General features: G+C 46.4%; 1 protein-coding gene across 1 annotated transcript; it reads right to left on the reverse strand.

Annotated features, from left to right (window-relative positions):
* Window positions 1-2700: 2700 nt before the first annotated feature.
* IL5RA (interleukin 5 receptor subunit alpha) lies at window positions 2701-15449 on the reverse strand. Its single transcript, XM_040076520.1, has 10 exons — window positions 15383-15449; window positions 14065-14210; window positions 13620-13758; window positions 12974-13106; window positions 12706-12896; window positions 11601-11746; window positions 11039-11177; window positions 9658-9754; window positions 4463-4544; window positions 2701-2884 (listed from the first exon to the last, which is right to left on the reverse strand). Exons 1-10 carry the CDS (start codon window positions 15447-15449, stop codon window positions 2792-2794), a joined length of 1233 nt encoding a protein of 410 aa, XP_039932454.1. The 3' UTR covers window positions 2701-2791.
* Window positions 15450-19995: the final 4546 nt, after the last annotated feature.

Consider the following 19995-nt stretch of genomic DNA (forward strand, 5'->3'; position numbering starts at 1 on the left):
AAGCCCTTCCAGGCTCATCCTGGGGATTCCTGAGGATTTTGGGAGCACAGCTTGAAACCAGTAAATCCACCCCAGCCACAGTTCTAATCCTTTCAGGGGCAGGAGTTGAACGGAGCTCTCTGCGTTCCAGAGGAGCAGTGCTGTACTTCACAACCAACGGAGCAGGAAAATAAACCAGCCCAGCAGCACGATTCCATTTCTAAAAAGAAATGTGAAATTGCCGTTTCCTGGGGCTGCTCTTCGGGAGGCAGCAAGAGGAATGAGGGGGTTGGGAGCTGGATTTGAAGGGGGAAAAAAAAGAGGAATGAATAATTCTGTGCTGTGGGAGTTAGGAGCTGGAGATGTGGAGTGGTGATGCCAAAACCTGACACAGCCCTGGGCATGGCCTGGGATCCTGGACAAATTCCTTTTTCCCTCGTGCTGCCTGGAATGAGGATTTTGCTCCAGGGATCGTGACCATGAGGAGGAGCTCGGCCAGGAATTGTCCTCCTCCTGCACCCCTGGTTCTCCAGGATGTGAGATCCCACCACAGCTCTGCCACTAAAAGTGAGTGGGCTGCACCTGCAGCCCGCCTGGGGAAATGCAGCTACTCCTGCTTTACACCGGGTTGGATTTATTTACTAGCGTGAGTAGAGGTGTGGCTGCTGGCTCTCCAAGACATCCAGCCCCACCTGTCCCCAAGAGGACCCATCCTGGAATTACAAAGATCCTGACGTGAAAAATATATTCAAATATATTGCATTCGTCTCTGCAACAGCTTGCCATTAATGGGAACGGAGTTATATATAGAAACCTTATTTATTAGGCCACTTGAAGGCATGACATAAAATACATTCCAGTAAGTGAATGCTCTTTAGTCTCATTTTTAGGATTTTTGCTAATGAAATTCTGATTTTAGAGTGTTAAAGTTGGGCCCCTCAAATCCATTAAAAACACATGCAGGAGAGACATTGGAGGCACAAATGTTATATTAATGAGCTACATTAATTTTGATGGAGCAATGCTAATTCACCCAGATGAGAGCTGGCTCGTTTATTATAATTATTTTTAGCCTGTAGTACCTGGAAACTCTATTTCTTTAGGCACCTTCCAAAGAACTTATTGGCTGGATCAAATCTTTACCTTTATTCTTTGTTAACATGTTTAACCCAGCTCCGTGGACAGGAGGTTTCTTGGCATTGGAAGGAATTCTGCAAGACCAGGAGGACTTCATGGGCCTCAGCCAGGGAGGTCAAAGCCCAGCGTCAGGGGGTTTATTTGGGAACTCCCTCAGTGGATCACAGAACACAGGGAAATAAATCAGAAACTGAGGCTGTCCTAAACCCAGGCCATCAAAGATGGAACAACAGAGAGCAAAGAAAACCAGGCTGCAATATTTGGCTTGGATTTTCAGAATTACTGGGGTTGCACACCCAGGAGGAGCCCAGCTCGTTGCAGCTCAGACTCTAAAGCGCACCAGGCAGTTCTTGGCACGTTTCTTTAATTACTTCATATTTGCAAACTCTCCGTTCCCAGGCTGGTTTGTTTTGTTGGTGCAATTGAGGAAGTTTATCTGTTTATGCTGTTTTACCTTTTTTTTTTTTTCTTTTTCTTTTTCTTTTTCTTTTTTTTTTCCTTTTTTTTCTTTTTTTCTTTTCTTCCCCCTCTTACACTTTAATCTCCCGTGGCAGGAAGAAAAAACACTCCCTTACTGTCCTCCTGCAGATGATGCCAGCTGATGCCAGAGCCTGAAAAAGAGCCTTGGATGGGAAAGGAGCCAGCTGGGAGTGTCCTGTGCCTGCCCAGTGCTGAGGTCCTGGGGATCAGAGGATCCCTTCATTCCCAGCAGGATTCCCTCGCTCAGGAGTGTAGGAATCACAGGTGAAGCTCTGTTTGATACTGAAACGTGGTACCTGAGTGCAGCTTTAACTGTACATCAGGTGCACAAGCAAACTAAATTTGTCTTAAATAACCTACAAAATCCACAAGGTTTTGGTGTTTTATAAAGTCTTTAGAGAGATCAGAGAACCACAGAATATTCTGAGTCGGGCAGGACCCACAAGGATTGAGTCCAATGGTCCCTACAGGGATCAAACCACAACCTTGGTGTGATCAGCACCACGCTCTGCCCAGCTGAGCTGATCCCAGGTGTTTCCCTCCATCCCAAAATGTTGCTGTGCCACTTACAAAGCAAGATGAGGAGCCTTTGAGCAGTGCAGAGGACACTGGCCATGCACAGCCCCCTCACAGGCTGGTCTGGCTGCACGGTCACACCTGCCTTGACCCAGGAATTGCATTTCCATGGACCTTTTCCAGGTGGAAATTCATCATTTCACTACAAAGTGTCCCTGCTGTCTTGGTGGCCTTGCTGTGCAGCACTGGGGGTGACAGCACTGAGGGTGACAGCACTGGAGATGACAGCACTGGGTGATTCCCAACGTTTTTCTTCTTTTCCCAGTGTTTGACCCCTCTTGGTCACTGCCAGGACCACCTGGCTGCATCCACAGGGCCAGGCCAAACCCAGTTTGCATCTCCAGTCGTCAGAGCAAGGTAAAACAAACATCCAAAAGATTAGGCTGCCAACCTAACAGGAAATTAGGTTGGAAATTCAGTAAACTGAATCCATTAGCTCTTTCCCAAGCTTTTTTTTTTTTTTTCCCTACACAGCCCTTGTGCCATGAACTTAATTCCTGCTTGAGCTGGCGCTTTCTGCTCGGTAACAAGGCACCTGGTGGAGGCAAATTCTGCTCCCTGCTGGGAAGAGGGACACAGAGAGGTGACACTGCGTTGGTGGGTGACACTGTGGAGCCTCTCAGAACACGGAGTCGTCGAGGATGCTGCAGGAGAAGCCTTCAGCCAGGCTGCCCACCTCGGTCTCCGTGGAGCTGGTGCAGGTCCGTGCTCTCTGCAAAGCAAACACCCCTTGGAGCTGGGAGCTGGGGAGGGTGGCTTGGGCTGGGGGAGAGTTAATGTTCAGATTGGTGCATTTAGAGACGGATTAACCCAAAGTGTTTTGTGGTTTAGGAGCTCAGAAGCAATGGGTTCAACAGGAGGATTTTCACCCTCTGTCTGAAGCTCTCACAGAGCTGCTCATCCTCTGTCCCTCGAGCCCTGCACCACCAAATTCCCCATTAGCCACGTTTTACCACAGCAGCCTCCCCTCTGCAGCCAAGGACAAAGAGCCCAGGAGGAGCTGGAGGGCACAGAATCGTGGAGCCATTAAGGCTGGAAAAGACCTCCAAGATCATCAAGTGCCACCTTCCATCGGATCCCACCACACCCACCAAACCCCATCACAAAGGGCCACATCCAAAAGCCAAGAGGGTTTTGAACAGTTCCAGGGATGGTGACTCCACCACTTCCCTGGGGAGCCTTTTCCAGGGCCTGACAACTCCAGTGAGGGATCAAGGTTTGAGGAACGGGAATTTTTCTGACTACGCGGCAGCAAAGCCCATTTATGGGGCCACATCCTGACAGAGCTGCCCAAACCTGTGTGCAGGGCTGGTGAGCTGCAGGAGGAAGCAGAAGCAGTGGCTGAGCTGCTGGGAAGCCCTGCGGGGTGGCAGGTGACAGAGCAGGGACGAGCAGGTTCCCACGGGCCACCACCGTGCAGCGCTTTCATCACCTCATTTACACCGAATTTAGGAACTGAGTGTGCCCAGCACTCATCTTCCCTCTCCCTGGTGACCTCGGCAGGGACCTGGGTGATGTCCTCACCTCTCCTTGCCAGTGTCACCACTTAATTAAAAACAAACATTATATGATAATCTTTTAAGCCTGTTTCCTTGACGAGACCACGGAGTAAGAACAATATGCAGAAAATCAACCCCGTGTTCCAAATGAAAATCAAGTTGCTGAGCAGCCCTTCCCCTGAGCAGACAATGAGGGGTTTATCCTACCTGTAAGGTAAATGTATTTATCAGAAGTAACAGCAAACACAGAAAGGCTTAAGCCCAGCTTAACAGTAGGAAAAAAAACATTTTGAATTGTTAGGCTGAACAAAATCAGCTCTTCAGGAATCACCCTGCAGTCTCTGCCAAGGCAGAGGTCTCTGCCTGGATGGGGAGAAATGGCATTTCCCTACAAAAGGCAGAGCCACAGGTGTGCCTGGAATTCAGTGTGTATGAACAAAGCACTCGACAACAGCAGTTAATCCTTCTGTTCATTTTTAACCCTTCCCAAAACACAACATCTGCAAACACAGCCAGATCCAGAGCTGCAGCAGACTGGGACCTGTCCTGGGCAAAGGAAGCAGCCACGCAATGAGGTGAGAATCTACCACGGCAGTGAGCATGGCAAACACAGCCTCAGGAACTGCTAAATTTGGTGGGCATGGGGTTGGACTTAAGGGTCTTGGAGATCTTTTAGAGATTTAATGATTCTATGACCCTCTTCGCTCTCAGCCTCACAGGGAAAAAGCAGCACAAGAACAAAAGCATTCATTTCAGTTTAAAACAAACAAACCAACCAAATGTTATTTTACCTCGTAGTCAACTGGGAAAGGGTCTCGGAATTTGTTGCTGGGCGTTGGGATTGGTGGGAACAGTTTACTCCAAACGTGGTTTCTGCAAGAAACAGCGGTGCAGGGATGTGAGAGAGTTGCTGTTCCTGGGGGATGGGGGACGCAGGGAACCATAAATCAAGCAGCAGCACGTGCTGAGCCCCAGGAGCACGGGGGCACTGCCTGCAGCACCTGCACTCAGGGATAATGGTCCCCACCGGGGCTGGGCAAGCTGTGCTGCTCCTCCCAGGACACGTCTGGGCCCTGGGGACAGGCAGGTGACAAGGAGGAGGTGGGTGAGGCTGTCCCCAGCCTCTCCCTCTGCAGCCACAGCCGCTCCCATCCAGTGCCAGAGCTTTGAGGGCTGTCTGGAGAGAAATGAATGGCTCTGACCTGAGCGTTCACGCTCCTGCTCTTCCCAAGGGCTCTGCTGTCATGTACCTCGTTTGGACAGCCAAGACAAGCTGCCTCGCGCTCAGGCTTTGGTTTCTGGACATAAGCTGCCAGTGCCTCGTGGTAGGAGGGCAGCCACAAATAATTGTGCGCCGAGGGAGCCGGGAGCGGGCAGGGGAAGGCACCAGGGACGGCTGACAGCAAATGGTTTTGCTCAGTGCTGTAATAACTCATCCTGCTAACACCCTCTGAGACCCCCCCTTCCCTGCCTGACACTCCCTGGCCTGGCTGGGCTCGCAGCACGGGGGGTTTGTGATAGCAGGTGCTGCAGAGCGAACTTTTCCTTGTCTTTGACACGTGGCAGAGCTCAGATCTCACATTCCAGGTGCCGAAACTCTCTTGCTGTGTCCAGCCCTGGATAGCACCGTGTCCAAAAGGGGCAGGTTTTAACAGGAACTTGGCCTGAGTGAAGACTGCTCAGCCCAGAACTGCTATCTTCTTCTAGAACCTTCCGAATCTCCAATTTAGTCTGTTTCACTGCTTTTTCAACATTTCTTTTTGAAGACTTTCCCCAACAGCTGGTTCTTCATCTGACTCATCTGCAAACACCAAGAGCTTCTTTGAAACAAGATTTGGCCATAATAAGCCCACGTTGTTTGTCCAGCTCTGCTATCTTGTCCGGCCGTCTCCCCCGTGCCCAGTCCACGGCTCTCCTCTTCTCCCAAGATTATTTTCAGCAATTAATTTTAAGTTCTTAACTAAGTCCTATAAGCTTGAATTTTATCTGCAGCAGTTCTTTAGATAATTATCTTGCGAAAAAGAATTTACCGCTCAAGCAAAGTCAGAATACAACCTGACACCTTGTCGGGTCAGGGTGTTGGTAGCAGTCTGAATAAACGGTGGCTGCAGCTCTCCTGCAGTGACAGATGTGGTTCTGTTGATCAATGATCCTCTGGAAGGGTGCAGTTTTCCTCTGAAGGTCCAGTGGTGGTGAGATGGGTCTGGTGTTCCTCTGGCAATCCAGCGCACACAGGCTGTGCTGGTGTTCCCAGTCCCCGGTTTTATCCTGGGAATGCCGGGCTCCTCCCCTGGGCGCAGCATCTCCCAATGGATGATGGAATTGTCTCAGCCATGCAGTGAGCCTGGATGGCCCAGGAACAGCAGAGATCCCTGCAGGGAGGATGGGTGTGGAAGAGATAAAGAACACTGCCCCAGCTGGTTTAACAGCTGGCGATGGAACACACACTGCTGGTTACATCTTGTGTTGCAGTCTAAGACAACTAAATATTACTTGTCACTGCTGGCCAGTTCGGTTTTACACAGCGCCTTCTGATGTCTCCTACAAACAGGAGCTTTGTGAATAAAGAATTGGCTTTCTGCATGAAGGAAATGGAGTCTAGGCTGATTTATTCCAACAGCTGATGTCTGCTTAGTTCAGTGCTTATGTTCTTAGGACTATTCTTCTTCCAGAAGCTTTCTGAGTTCTGTCAAGTTTACCTTTATCCTATTACTATTCTCCCGGTGAGGAGGAATAATATTTTCTGTCTATCAGCTTGGAGCTAAACCTTCCTGGCTGAGCTGCTGCTGCGTTGAAGGTGACATTGACGCTTCACGAATCACCAGGTGAAGGGAAGGGCCACACCACTGCTCCCCCACAGGCACTGTGAGAGCTCTCCCCTCTGCTGCAGGGGATGAGGCTCTGTGAGGGAACTGTACAGCCACAAACGGGAATATGGGGAGGAAAAACAGGGTGTGAGGTGTCTGCAGGGAAACACTTGCATTTTTTTGTGAGCCACTGCTGGGTGCAAAGGAGCAGCCAGGCTGTTTGCTCCCCACCATGGGGGTGGGACAGGAGAGTGGAGCTGGAGCTGCTGGAGCTCAGGAGCAGGAGAAGTGCCAATATTGTTATTGCAGCACCTGGCATCATCTCCATCCCCTCCACTCTTCCCAGCTCTCCTCCTAAGGCTCAGGCCTTTGTGCCCTTACCCTGGGCAGCTTTGCACTGTTGTCTTCACAGCTCCTACACCTCAGCAGCTCTCACAGGCTTCTCAAAAGGCCACATCCTTCCACCTGAGCTCTTTCAGCTCTGATTTATTCCACTGCTGTGCAAAGTACCCAAAAAAAGTTGGTTCCATATGGAGTTGGCATGTTCCTCATGATGCTGTTTGCCAATAAATTTTGATGGAGCCATAATCAAAATGATTTATTGAGGCAGCAAAAAGCATAAACTACACGTCACTTCTGGAAGGGGAACACTTAAGGAGGGGTGCACAAATGCCTGTGAGAAATGAGGCAGAAGTGTGTCCACGGGGGCTGCTTTGCCCCTCAGATCTTTGCGGGGAGCAGTTGCTGGGGTGGTGCCCTCAGAACGGTTCTGTTCTTTTTTTGGAGGTTACTGGAAAGTCGGAGTTATGTCATGAAAGATCTTGTCATGAAAAGCATCCCGGATATCTCTGCACAGGTTAAGGCACAGCCTTTCCGTTATCACTGCTGGGACCTTCAGGCCTCGGACACACCCCACGGGACCCTCGTGCCTTAAAATCAGCATTTCAGGGTCTCCGGGTTTTGTGCTGTGTCTGTCTTTCTGAAACTCCACTCCTCCCGCAGGCTGTGACATGAAAAGGCCAGAGATGAACGAAGAGAAACAAGCAGGAGAACAAGCTCTCCTTGCTCTGTGATGAGACTGAGGAAGTGTTTGTTTTAACTCTGTGTCAGAGTGCCTCCCCTGAGATTCCCCGTGGAGTTTTCCCAAAGCTGCCCGCTGAGTGCTGCTCGTGGGCTGCAGAAGAGGGGGGACCTGGATGACCCCACTGATTTTGGGGTGAGGAGGGCACTGAGTGCCCTCGTGCCTCAGCAAGTTACTGACTCCATCCTCCTGTGGGCTCGCCTCCAGGAGAAAATGTTATTCCTAGGGAAGTACAGAAGCTGCTCACTGCCAAAGGCAGAGGGCAAACCAGGAAAACAAACCAGGAAAACATTCAATTTTGTGGGTTTTTTATCAGGCTCTAACCCCATCATGAGCGAAGGGAAAGCCTGCCCAAACAGTCCCAGAGGGCCCCTTTGCCTTGCAGCACTCCTCCCAAATGGTGGGCTTTATCCCTGAGGCCTGCAAGTACACAGAAAAATTTATAGACCTCTTTGCTGTAATGAAATTCCTCATAATGGCTGCAAATCGCGTGAAATTTGAAGCGATTCCGTGGCTTGAATTGCAGGACGCACTTCATGAATTTTCAAGAGCGGTAAAAACAGAGAGTACTAATGAAACTGTGATCTAGGAAACCTGCTCGATTTTTCTTTTTTTAATATCTGCAGGTACAACCCTGCGTTTCATCTTCTTGCACTCCCCCGTCCTCCCAGGGCAGGCTGGGGATTAGAGCAGAAGGAGCAAGGAGCAGCAGGGAAAGGTGGAATAAGGTGAGCAGCTCCCTGAAATTCAGTGCAGCAGGGAGGTAAAATTTTCATCACCTTAGCAAAGAGAGAAGGTAATGAGCCTTTGGGTATCGGGGAATTTTATACCTGGAAGCAACCAAGGTAGCAGCAAGCAGCTGAAGCTGGAAAAGCTCCCTGAAATTTGGATTAAATTCATAAAATGCATTACTACAGCATCTCCGAGTTGAGTAGAATTGTACCCTGGATTTATTTTTCACCCTGTATGTGTTCCAGGATCTCCAAAGGGGGTAAATGTAATATTCAAATGCTTGCAGAACTCCACAGGAAAACATGGAGCAGCGTGACTGCTGCTAACTGGTGTTGGTTCTGCTGTCCCAAAGAGAGAGGAGAGAGCTGGAGAAGATGCTGGAGCAGGGGAGGACCTCCAGCTCCAGGTCAATCCATAAAAGAACCATGTAAGCATGACAAACTTGGGGATTTTCAGCAAGACATCAAGGCAGCATAGCTGGGGACAAGTGTGTGACACAGGAATAAACTCCCTGGGGAGTTATAAACATATTGTATTTATTTATAACATCTGCATCCTTCCTGAGCAGAGCTCTGCTAATTCAGCTGCCCTGAGAACAGGTCACACAGGCAGAGTTAATACCAGTTATTCCTGCACACAAGACCTTTATTGGATAAAGGAAACACAGCACAGAGAGCAAAACAGCCAAGGATGCATCAGGGTGACCAATAAATGAAAAAGCACTAAAGAAATTCACAAGGAATTAGCACTTCCATTAAAGGGAGCTGTGTTTATTGTGGACTGGTAATTGCTGCTTGCTGCATGTTTCAGGGAGAAACGTCTAATGACATGGATCCTTATGATTTGACTGTCACAGACACAAATCCAAAGTGTAGCTGGGCTTCCTCACTGCACATTTGGGGAGTTTTGGCCTTTACTATATAGCATCCAGAGCCTCTGTATAATTAAAAATAAATTCAATATTTCAAATACTCAAAGCAAACACCAGGGGTCTGGGTATTTTGGTCATGAGGGATGCTCTGAGCAGCCTTCACCAGGGATAAATGAAGATTCCTGGGGAAACCACTGACCCAATCAGGTGCTTTTAAGTGAGGATGAGGACAAACAGATTTTTAACAAATTGTAACAAACTCACATCACTCAATATATGGATCTGTTGCATAGGATAAAATTGAATAACCCTCTTACCCCACCAATTCTGCAGAGTGTTATTGCTGATAATTAATGAGGCTGATTGTTTTTTCTTTGCAAATTTAGGCAAACTCAGCTTTTTCTCAGAATTAAGCAAAGCTTGTGACATCCTCCCCCATTTTTTGAATACTTGCTCCTTGATTATATTGTAATTAAAAAATATGCTAATACTTACATTTTGCGTATTATAACAACAAGCAGGAATGTGCAGGACGTGGACACACAAAGCAGAGTGAGTATCCAGGCTATGGAATTCTCCAGTTTATTTTGCCCTGAATTTCAAGGAAAAAAACAAACAAACAAACAAAAAATTAAATGTATTATTTTAGTTCAGATCATTTGAAATGTGCTTAGAATTTGAATATTGTAAATATTTCATCAGCTGTTTAATGCGGTTGTATTCAGATCACAAATTAAGCTGCAGATTTTGAAGACTTGTTACCTAGAGTAGGAAATGAAATGCAGAGCTTCAAGAAGAGTTTCCATGGCACTGAATTTCTGATTATCACCAATAATTTTATTTTATTTTGACGTAAAGGAGAGAACAAGTGGCTGCGAAAGTTATTGTGCCAACGAACTTCAACAAGCCCCTAAAAACTCCTTTCCGTGGGAGAAACTGAGTTAACATCTGGCCCTGTCCTTGGATATTGCTGAGAATTAAATAAATTCTTAGGGAAGAGCAACTTTGTTTCCCCATCAGAATGAATCGTCCATGTTTGCTGTGTGAGCCAGGTGGGGAGGTCAGGGGGATGTGTTGGAGTAGGGAGGCAAAACACCGAAAATTTGAATTCCTGAGACGAGAGGGGAAATGCAGTAAACAGGAGAGTGTAACAGAGTAATTTTCAAGTGAAAACAAGGAAGTTAAGAAACTCCAAAGATAAGAGCAAAGGAGGATGTCTAAGAACAAACAGTTGATAACGTGCAGTGATAAAGGAACTGTTATTTCCAGAACAACTTGCTCAGCAAGCAGGAAACACAAAACAGAGTGGGGCAAATGATCAGGCTCCAAAGATGCTAAAATCATGTTCTTTTCCCCTCCCCAACATTTAAGGGGTGAGATAATCTCAGTAAATTGAATTCAAAGCCCTGTTTTCCTGTTTCCTATTAGAATTCTGGGATGTTGGACACGCTCCTGATTAGGCAGCACTTGCTCCTCAGCAATGGGGATGCTAAAAGATGCCAAGATCATCCTCTTTATTCCCTCAGCATTGAAGGGGTGAGATAATTTCAGTGAATTAATGGTTGGCATGGTCTCCCATATTTATTTCCAGCATGGACAACACAAAGAGGGTGGGGAAACACCTGAAAAAACTGAAATGATGCAAGAAAAGGCCTTGACTTAAAAGCAATCTCTAGAAATATTCACAAAGCACTGCCTGAAACCAATCCTCTTGCAAGGAGTTTATTTTTAATGGAACAGCTTCAAATCTTGGCATTAACAAGGTTTTTCCTTCGAATCCCTGTTTTCCTGTTTCCCGTTAGAATTCTGGGATGTTGCAGACGCTCCTGATTAGGCAGCATTTGCTCCCCAGCGATGGAATAATGGGAATTCTTACCAACATAAAGGATTTCACTCCAGTCACTCCAGAATCCTCTGGCACGACAGATGTGGTTGTGGTTGGCCCTGATCCTTACGGAATACCTGCTGCTGACGTCAATCCGCAGTCGGAAGCTGTTGGAGGGGATTTTCAGGATCTGTCAGGAAAAGAATTTGCGCTGTCAGAGCTTAATTAAGACTCCGAAAACAAATTTAGGCCATGTTTATCTTTTTATTGGTTTTTATTAACTGCGAGCAGCTGGCCTTGCTTCGGAGGTAAGAGCTCCATTTTTATAGGTGTAACTTCTCCTAACACACCAATATTCCAGGGAAAACTCCAGAAAAAAATCCCTCATTTTTCCATTCTTCCTCCAGATTCTCAATGCGGCATTTTCAAGATGGCAAAAACTGTTTAGAACCCGGACGCTTAAACTGAATAAATCCAATTTTGCCCTGCTTCCCCAAGTTCCTTGGGAATGGTTTGTTGCAGATGTAAAAGGCATTGAGGAGAAGAGGAAAGCAAATTCCAGCTGTAGAGGACAGGAATGTTGGATAATCTTGGATGCTGGAGGAGCAATTACCTGCTTGTTACCTGACTTCAGGTTGATGAGATAAAATTCATATTCAAAACATTCCTCATGGAAAGGAGAAATTGGCTTCTCCCACATGGCCAGGAGATCATTTTGCTGCAGGGATACGCTGATATTTCTGGGAACATTCACTTTCTCTGCAAAAAGGAAACCGTACTGGTGAGTTATTTATAGAGACAAGGTTAAACACTAAAAACCGGAGCGTTTTATAACCTGCTAATGTTTCCAAGTAGGGCCGATAATGATTGAATTTATTTCCCTTTTTGGACTGAAAAGATAAGGATTTAGGAGGAATAACTACATTGCTGGTAATAGTTATAGGAAAACAGTTTGGAAAATCCACTGAAAAGTTTTGGAAAACTAGATTACTGGGGAAAGAGGAATTTATTGAATTGATTTCCACAGAAGCATTAAATTAATGAGAGAACAGTCAGAAAAACTTCATTCCCAGGAAAAAGAAAATGCAGATGTAGCCAGGAAAATTATTGAAAAATGGAAAAAAATCGAAGGAATTCAGCTGCTGTTATGGGGATGATTTCTGAGAAGAAAATATGTGATTTTTTTTCTCTTAGTGATGTCATGAAAAAGAGAATTGTCATCTGTTTACCAAAAAAGAAAGAGGCATGGAACTAATGAGGGAAGGTAAATTATTTGTGTGGATGAAGGATGAGAGACAATCATGGCTGATATTCCCTTTTATTCCATCACTTAATCCCTTCCTTTAACTTGAACACCATGTGTCTTATTCCTTTTGAAGAAAGGCTGCAAACTTAAGGGTAATAAAAACTGTGTTTTAAGGTATATTGACATAATCAACTGAAAATTGATATTGGGAATAATGCTTTGGCTAACAAACAAAATAGCTAATTGCCTTTATTGGCTTTTAGTTTTGCCATTCTATAATTTAAAAGAGATGATTAAAAACAAATTTAGCTAAAACAATCCAGTTATTTCTTCCAATTTCCTTGGGATGACTGCACAAAATCAACACATCCTTTCACCTGCATCAAGAACCACTCAATCCAACAGAATTTCCTCACATTTTGACAATCCGGCTCGACATTTTTGATATTCTTTTTAATGTATTCCTACTCACCGATGGCATTCTGGTTAAATAACTGCTGAAAAGGCTTGATTGCAGCACGTTGGCTGGAGCCATTAACGTGAACGACAATGAGGGTGTCAATCTCGCCAGGCTGAATCTGAGTACTTGAAAATCTGCACTCAGTGTTCCTGTTGCTCTTGTCTTTGGTGTAAGTGGGACATTCCTCAGTGTGTTTCTCATACCTAAATTAAAATGCTGGTGAGACAGGATTTCTGCTAAAGAAATTGACTGCTGGCAGGAAAAGGAGCAAAACACCAACCTGTAAAACAGAAAGTATTTGGTGTCTTCTGGTGCCTCTTGGCCAGGGAGCCACGTGCAATGGAGAGAGACGTTGCCAAGGGTGGTGACACGAATGACACAGGACAAGTTGGTGACAGAGGTCCCTGCAGCACCTGGAGAGGCAAGGAATTACACAGCAGAAATAAAACCTCACTGAAAAAAATCGTAACGAGCTCCTGTTGCTGAAACACTTGGATTCCAGTTTGGAATCAATCAATCAATCAAATTTCCAGGGCCATTATAGCTGTTGCCTCCAATCCTCCTCCTTATCCCGCGGGTCTGTGGCTTGGGAAGGATGCGGATTCCCCAGCGGAGTGAGTGAAGCTGTGCCACGCAGCACCGTGTTATCTCACGAGAACAGGGCAACAGTATCCTCAGGTGCACCACTCTAGGTTAACTCAGCCTCAGCAAGGCATTGTTAGAAAATTTTATAGGTGTTATTGACACTTTGCACCCCCAGATCGCACTCCAGGCTCCTCTGCAGCGCAGACTAAACCCTTCTGTAGCAGGCAGAGCGGAAAACGCTGTATTTTTTTTATTTGAAAGAATTAACCTGTCACCTTTTAATGTTTAGTCCACAGACTGGGGCAGAGCACAAAGCCCAGGCCTCCCCTGGGTTTCCTGACCTGGCAGAGGTGGGAGGTTTGCCTCCACCCAGTCGCTGCCCATCTCAAGGTCCTCCTGGACGAGCAAGGTCCGCACGCGTGCCGAGAAGCCGTCGTGAAACGCCGCCGTCCGGACGCTGTGAGTCCTCTTGGTGTCATACTTGAAATAAAAAATATCCAGTAAACACCACAGGGCGTGGGAGGCAAAAATAAGGGACCTGCAAAGACTGAGCCAGACATTGGGGTGAGTTCAGTGAGCTGAGCTGAATGGGGGAGCCGGTATTTAAAGCCAGGATCCATCCTCCTCTCAAGGTGAAAACTGCAATTCCCGAGGCTCGTCCCAGCAGAGCTGTGTCCAGAAGGATGGCTGAGAGGGAATCCCTGCAGCTCCCAAAGCCATGTGTTTAGATAAAAGGGAACAGCAGGGATTTTTTTCTCAGGATCCTTGGTTTATTTTTTCTCTTACCTCTTCCAGCACAGGGTGCAGGATTTTCACATCGTATCTAATGGTGGAGTTGTTTTTTTCCTGAGCAGGGTTTGGTTCCCAGCGTAACAGCACTTGTGCTAATGCAGAGACCGTGAGGGTGAAGTTAACAGGTGGCAAAACCTGAACTGGAAGGGAGAAAACAGAAATGTCCATGAAAGTCCAATCCAGTGAATTGTTTAGGGCAATACCTGTTTGCAAGCAGTGAGAAATATGAGCAAATAATTTCATTTCAATATTATATTCTCGCAACAGCTCCTTGTAAAATATTTCTAATATTCAACAGCAACAAAAAAACTTTAAATAACCCCCATCAAATCAGAGTTTATTAAAACTTAGCCCAAAAAATGATTTTTTTTTACAACAGTTTCAACTTGAGAATTACTATGATATATTACATTTGGCTTGTTAATTAGGTTCAGAGTTTTCATCTCGGTCCTCATTGTCACAGAGACACATAAAAGATGGGGCTGATGGACTGATCAACTGCATGAACAACTCTCACCCACATCAGCTGGCAGTGGGGGGCTTTCAAAGAGCAGGCTGACAGCCACAAGAAGCTGCATGTGACAGTACAACCAAAACGATGAACAGAGGAATTAAGCACAAATGGAAGAAAACACAGAAGGATGGGAACAATAATTTGAAATGACAGGGCAAGAAGGATTCCTGGAGCTCCCATGGAAATGAGGAGGATCTCATGCTGGGGGAAATGTTAGCATATGAATAGCAGGGCAGTGAAACAATCAATCTGCTCCCCGTCCAGTTCTTCAGAGCCTGCCCTCCCTTATTTGCCAAATCCAAGGCAGTTGAGGGCCACCAGCACCCCTGGGAGTGTCCAAGGCCAGGCTGGATGTGACCCTGAGCACCCTGGTCTGGTGGAAGGTGTCCCTGCCCGTGGCAGGGGGTGGAACTGGGTGGGCTTGAACATCCCTCCCAACCCAGGCCAGTCTGGGATTCCATGATCAGCCCCCACTTCTCTTCTCCTGTGATTCCAGGAGTTCGGTTTTCAGGCACAGACGCAGCAGTAGGAAAAGTGCCCCATGAAGGCTCAGAAAACCCCAACACAAGTAGCATCTCCATGACTCGAGATTCTTTCCTCCCAAAGCAAACCAGGCACCAGCTGGGAACAATCTGGGACAGGGGACAGTCCCAGGAAGCAGGACAGCCATGATCATCCCTGGTCCTGGGCCCACAGCACGCCAGGGACCGCTATATCCACGGGTAGAACAGCACCCAGCACAAAGAGGGACCCAGGGCACCCTCCAAAGCTCCTCCCTGGCAGCTGGGAGCTCCTCACCTCCTGCACCCCGAGGTGTGTCCGCTGTCCAAAGGAGGAGCAGGAAAACTCGCACGCCTCTGGCCATCATCTCTGGGCGGTGGATGGGCACAGGCAGGCATCAGCACGCGCGCCTTGTCACCATGTCACAGCAGCTAAAAAGGAACACGAGGGTTAAACACCCAAACCACCGACCAGGATCTCTCCCCATGATCAAAGGAGAGAAACTGCTGCCTTGCAGGGATGGATTCTTCTCTTCTTGCAGGAAAATCTTCTTGTGGGAGCTAAATTTAGTACAGGCACCACCGAGCACATTTCACGGTGCTCCCTTTGCCAGCCCTCTCTGAAAAGCTGCTGGCTTCCAACCTTCATGTGGGGACGTTCAGAGCATCCGTGGAATTAGAGCATTTCTCCACGGAAAGTGAGTCAGGTTCGTGTGGACTGGCTTTGGGGGGAGCCCCATTTCCTCCAAGAACAGAAATAACAGTATTTTTAGCTCCTGCTCTGTATGAAATAGCTGCTTACTGGGATTTACTGTCTAGTTACTGCTCCAATAAAGCTCTCTAAAGACACAGTCACTGCTCACCTCAAGGCTAATTCTCCCCCGTTAATTATTGGGTGTAAGAGAAACTGCTTTGTTTGTTTCTGATTTAAATGAACAACAATCTTTAATGCTTAAACCCGGCATTTTCCTACGGATTGTTTCATGAATTAATGGGAGGAGGAAAAAAAAATTCTCAGTGTAATCATTCATGTATAACCTCATATAAATATGGGCATTCAGAACAGCAGCTTTCCAAAATGTTCTTACTGAAGAGAAATGCACCCTCCCAGCCCAATCTCACCACCTCCCTGGGGCACTACAGCAATTGCTCACACGGAAAACATAATATTTTCCAATGGTAATGAGCAGGAATAACCCAGGGACTGGAAGCACTCCCACTGATCACAGTTGGAATAATTCCGCTGTACAGTAACTATTTTTCAAAATGCAGTCTGAGCGCTGAGTTCATTAAAATGACACATCATCTGCAGTAGAGTGTGTTTTTAATGTCCAAGTCCCCTCATTATCTATGTTCACATTTTGTGCCTCTCTGCTTCCCTGACAGCCCAAATGTGCACAAAGCCAGCTGAAACTCGGGACTTTGCTAATGGATTACTCCTGGGGAGCCAGGGTTTGCTTTTGGGTACACTGCGTTATGGAACAGCACCTTGGCCAGGCATTTTGTTTCTCCCGAAATGTAGCAAATCATGGACAATGGGACAAATACTCTTTATGCCTGCACAAATTACTGGCACCGGGCTTTCTTTGATGCCTCAAGAAACATCCTTTCATTTACCTGATGAGACTATTAAATAGCCTAATAACTTTTCTCTCTGTTTAGAAGTAAAAATTCATTATCCTCACACCAACTTTGGGAAAGAAGCTTCATTAGTTTCGCTGCTGAGAGCATTCACTCTTTCTTTTCTTTTAAAAAACCCAATGACTTCAGTACATTATTTAAAAAAAAAAAAAAAAAATTTAAAAGCCTCATATTTTGCAAGTGCTTAGCATTCACATCTACCTGAATAATGTCAGCGTGTTGGTTTCAGGCATTATCAGAACTAAAACAGCTGATTCTCCCCTGGGTTTATTTAAAGTGGGTTTCGTTACCTGTGGATTTTTTTTTTTTTCCCCAGAAAAAATTAAGGGTTCTGATTTTTCTTTTCCCCATACTTTCTAAAAGATTGTAAAGATTTTTTTTTCCTGCCTAAAAGCTTGCCTGTATTAGATCTTACATTTTCTGTGCAGCACTTTACTGACCTGAAACTTGATATAAAACGTTACTGTAATTCAGATGAGTCCTAAATTATCATCCTGTTCTTTTCAGGTTTTTTGTTTTGTTTTGTTTTTTTCCCCCTTTGTTTTCCAAAATGCTGTTTTTCTTTTCCTTGCTGCCAGGCTAGGACTGAAAGCACAGCTTTTGGAAGCTGTATTTCTGGAGCTGTGTGAGACCACAGCCCCTGAGAACAAACTGCAGTCTGTGACGCCCTATTTCACGGGAGAAATTGCTGAAAAGAGAATCAAAATAAGTGTAGGAAAGTAAAGATGGTTACTGGAAGGCTACAAGAGGATTATGTTCCCCACAAAAATGGATATGGTAAGTTTTCAGGACAAAGTTTTGATTATGTTTTGGTTATATAAATAATAAGCAGGGAGGATATTCCCTCTGTGCAAGGAATATATTCCTTTTAGAAGGACAGCAGAAATCCAAAGCACAAAAAACCAGCCTCCTAAAAGTCACGATTTTCTCCCTCACAGCTGATGTGCCCCAACACCTCACAAGCAAGGAAGCAGCAGCAGATTCCAGGCGCTTTCCCCAGTGTAAACTGACTTTAAAAGCAGGACCTCTGCAGTCTTCAAAGCAAGCCCCAGGCAGACCCAAAGCGCAGCAGCCACCCTGGGAGGTTACCTGGGGATCTCAAAGTCCTGTGAAGAGCTGGCTCTGTTTGTTCCCCGTCCTCCGGGTGCCCTCCCTCCTCCGGGCGCTTTCTTTTATAACTGCTGCCTTTCAAGTACCAACGGGGTTGGTACCTCAGCAGAGATGGCAGAGGAAGGGCGAGATAAGCACGCCTTGAAAAAGGGAACTGCAGATTTAACCACAGCCTGGAAGGCTCCGTACAAGCGTGGTCCAGCCTAGAAACAGGTTTATTTTATTTATTGGGCGTTAATTACATACAATGGTCTGAGAGTTCTCTAATGACTTTTCAAGAGCAGGAATGTGACGACTGATGAATGTAAAGAAATAATCTACAGCCACACTGCTGATATCCCAATTTGTTATTCCCCTAGAAAATGAAACCCAGGCATTGCTGGAAAACTCTGCAAGTTTTGTCCATTTTTTTCTAATGCCGTCCTTCCAAAGCTCTGGACATACAGCCATGCAGACACCAGTAGCATTTTGGGAAGTTATCGGTACCAGAGCAAAAACAGCTTCCTAATATTGTGCTGAGAGCTTTGAGCTGTGATCCCTAGGGTTGGATAACTTCTGCATTGCCCAGAGAAGCTGTGGCTGCCCCATCCCTGGAAGTGTTCAAGGTTGGAGGGGCCTCGTGGAAGGTGTCCCTGCCCATGGCAGGAGGTTGGAACAAGATTATTTTTAGGGTTGCTTCCAGCCCAACCCATTCCATGACTCTGTGATGGTAATTCAGGCTCACAAACAGGAGAGGGAACAGAATCCAAGCCAAGGAAAGACGCTGCAGAAAGTGATGGAATTATAGGAAGGATGAGGAGAAAGCTAATGACTCCCCCTCATGAACAACCTGGAATCCAAGTTATTACTGTGCAGGTGACACAAGCTTGGAGGGGCGAGTGCTTTGGGGTGCAGGATACAATTAAAGCTCCTGCCAAATTGGTGAAAATTTGTGTAATTCAATGTGGGGAAGATCTCAGCTGCATTTAGACATTATCAGCTGCACATTAATAGCTGTAAATAATCAATTATCACTAATATCACTGATATCTGCTCTGCAGAACAGGATGGGGGTTTGGGTCAGTGGAGGAATCCCCATCCCTGGGATGATTTAAAGCTGTGTGGTTGTGGCACTTGGGAACAGGGTTTGGTGGCGAGCCTGGCAGTGCTGGGGAGCTGCTGGACTTGATGATCCTAGAGGGCTTTTCCTAAATGATGACTTCATGATTTCAATAATTCAAACATTTAAATGCTAACAAATTCCTTCTCATTAGAGGGAGAAGAAACTCATCAATTCCATCCCAGTTATTTTGCTATTACTAAACTATGTAATTTTTCCCCCTGCTATAACTAATTTTCCCATTTTAAGTCCTTTTCTCTAAACCTAGATGAAGACACAGTAAATCTTTTATGTCTTCTATTGAGTGCTGTGTCCAGCCCTGGGAACTCAGTTCAGGATGGACATTGAGTGCTGTGTCCAGCTCTATCCCCTCAGTTTGGGATGGACATTGAGTGCTGTGTCCAGCTCTGCCCCTCAGTTTGGGATGGACACTGAGTGCTGTGTCCAGCTCTGTTCTCTCAGTTTAGGATGGACATTGAGTGCTGTGTCCAGCTCTATCCCCTCAGTTCAGGATGGACATTGAGTGCTGTGTCCAGCTCTATCCCCTCAGTTCAGGATGGACATTGAGTGCTGTGTCCAGCTCTGTCCCCTCAGTTTAGGATGGACATTGAGTGCTGTGTCCAGCTCTGGGAACTCAGTTCAGGATGGACATTGAGTGCTGTGTCCAGCTCTGTCCCCTCAGTTCAGGATGGACATTGAGTGCTGTGTCCAGCTCTGGCCCCTCAGTTTAGGATGGACACTGAGTGCTGTGTCCAGCTCTGGGAACTCAGTTCAGGATGGACATTGAGTGCTGTGTCCAGCTCTGTCCCCTCAGTTCAGGATGGACATTGAGTGCTGTGTCCAGCTCTGGGAACTCAGTTTAGGAAGGACGTTGAGACGCTTGAGCGCATCCAGAGGAGGGAACGAGGCTGGTGAGGGGCTGGGAACACAAACCCTGTGAGGAACGGCTGAGGGAGCTGTGGTTGTTTATCCTGGAGAAAAGGAGACTCAGGGGTGACCTGATCACTCTCTACAACTCCCTGAAATGTGCCTGGATCAGCTGGGGTTGGTCTCTTTCTCCA

This window comes from Hirundo rustica, chromosome 12 (assembly GCF_015227805.2).
Source record: "Hirundo rustica isolate bHirRus1 chromosome 12, bHirRus1.pri.v3, whole genome shotgun sequence".
In the NCBI taxonomy this organism is placed as follows: domain Eukaryota; kingdom Metazoa; phylum Chordata; class Aves; order Passeriformes; family Hirundinidae; genus Hirundo; species Hirundo rustica.

Bases quoted from the DNA above. Each gene is read 5' to 3' on its own strand.
- IL5RA (XM_040076520.1), bottom strand. From the start codon at position 15,449: ATGGCCAGAGGCGTGCGAGTTTTCCTGCTCCTCCTTTGGACAGCGGAC. The intron at 13,107-13,619 runs GTCAGGAAACCC...TTGCCTCTCCAG, and splicing joins AAACCTCCCACCTCTGCCAG to GTGCTGCAGGGACCTCTGTC. The intron at 4,545-9,657 runs GTAAGTATTAGC...TGTTTCTTGCAG, and splicing joins GTTGTTATAATACGCAAAAT to AAACCACGTTTGGAGTAAAC.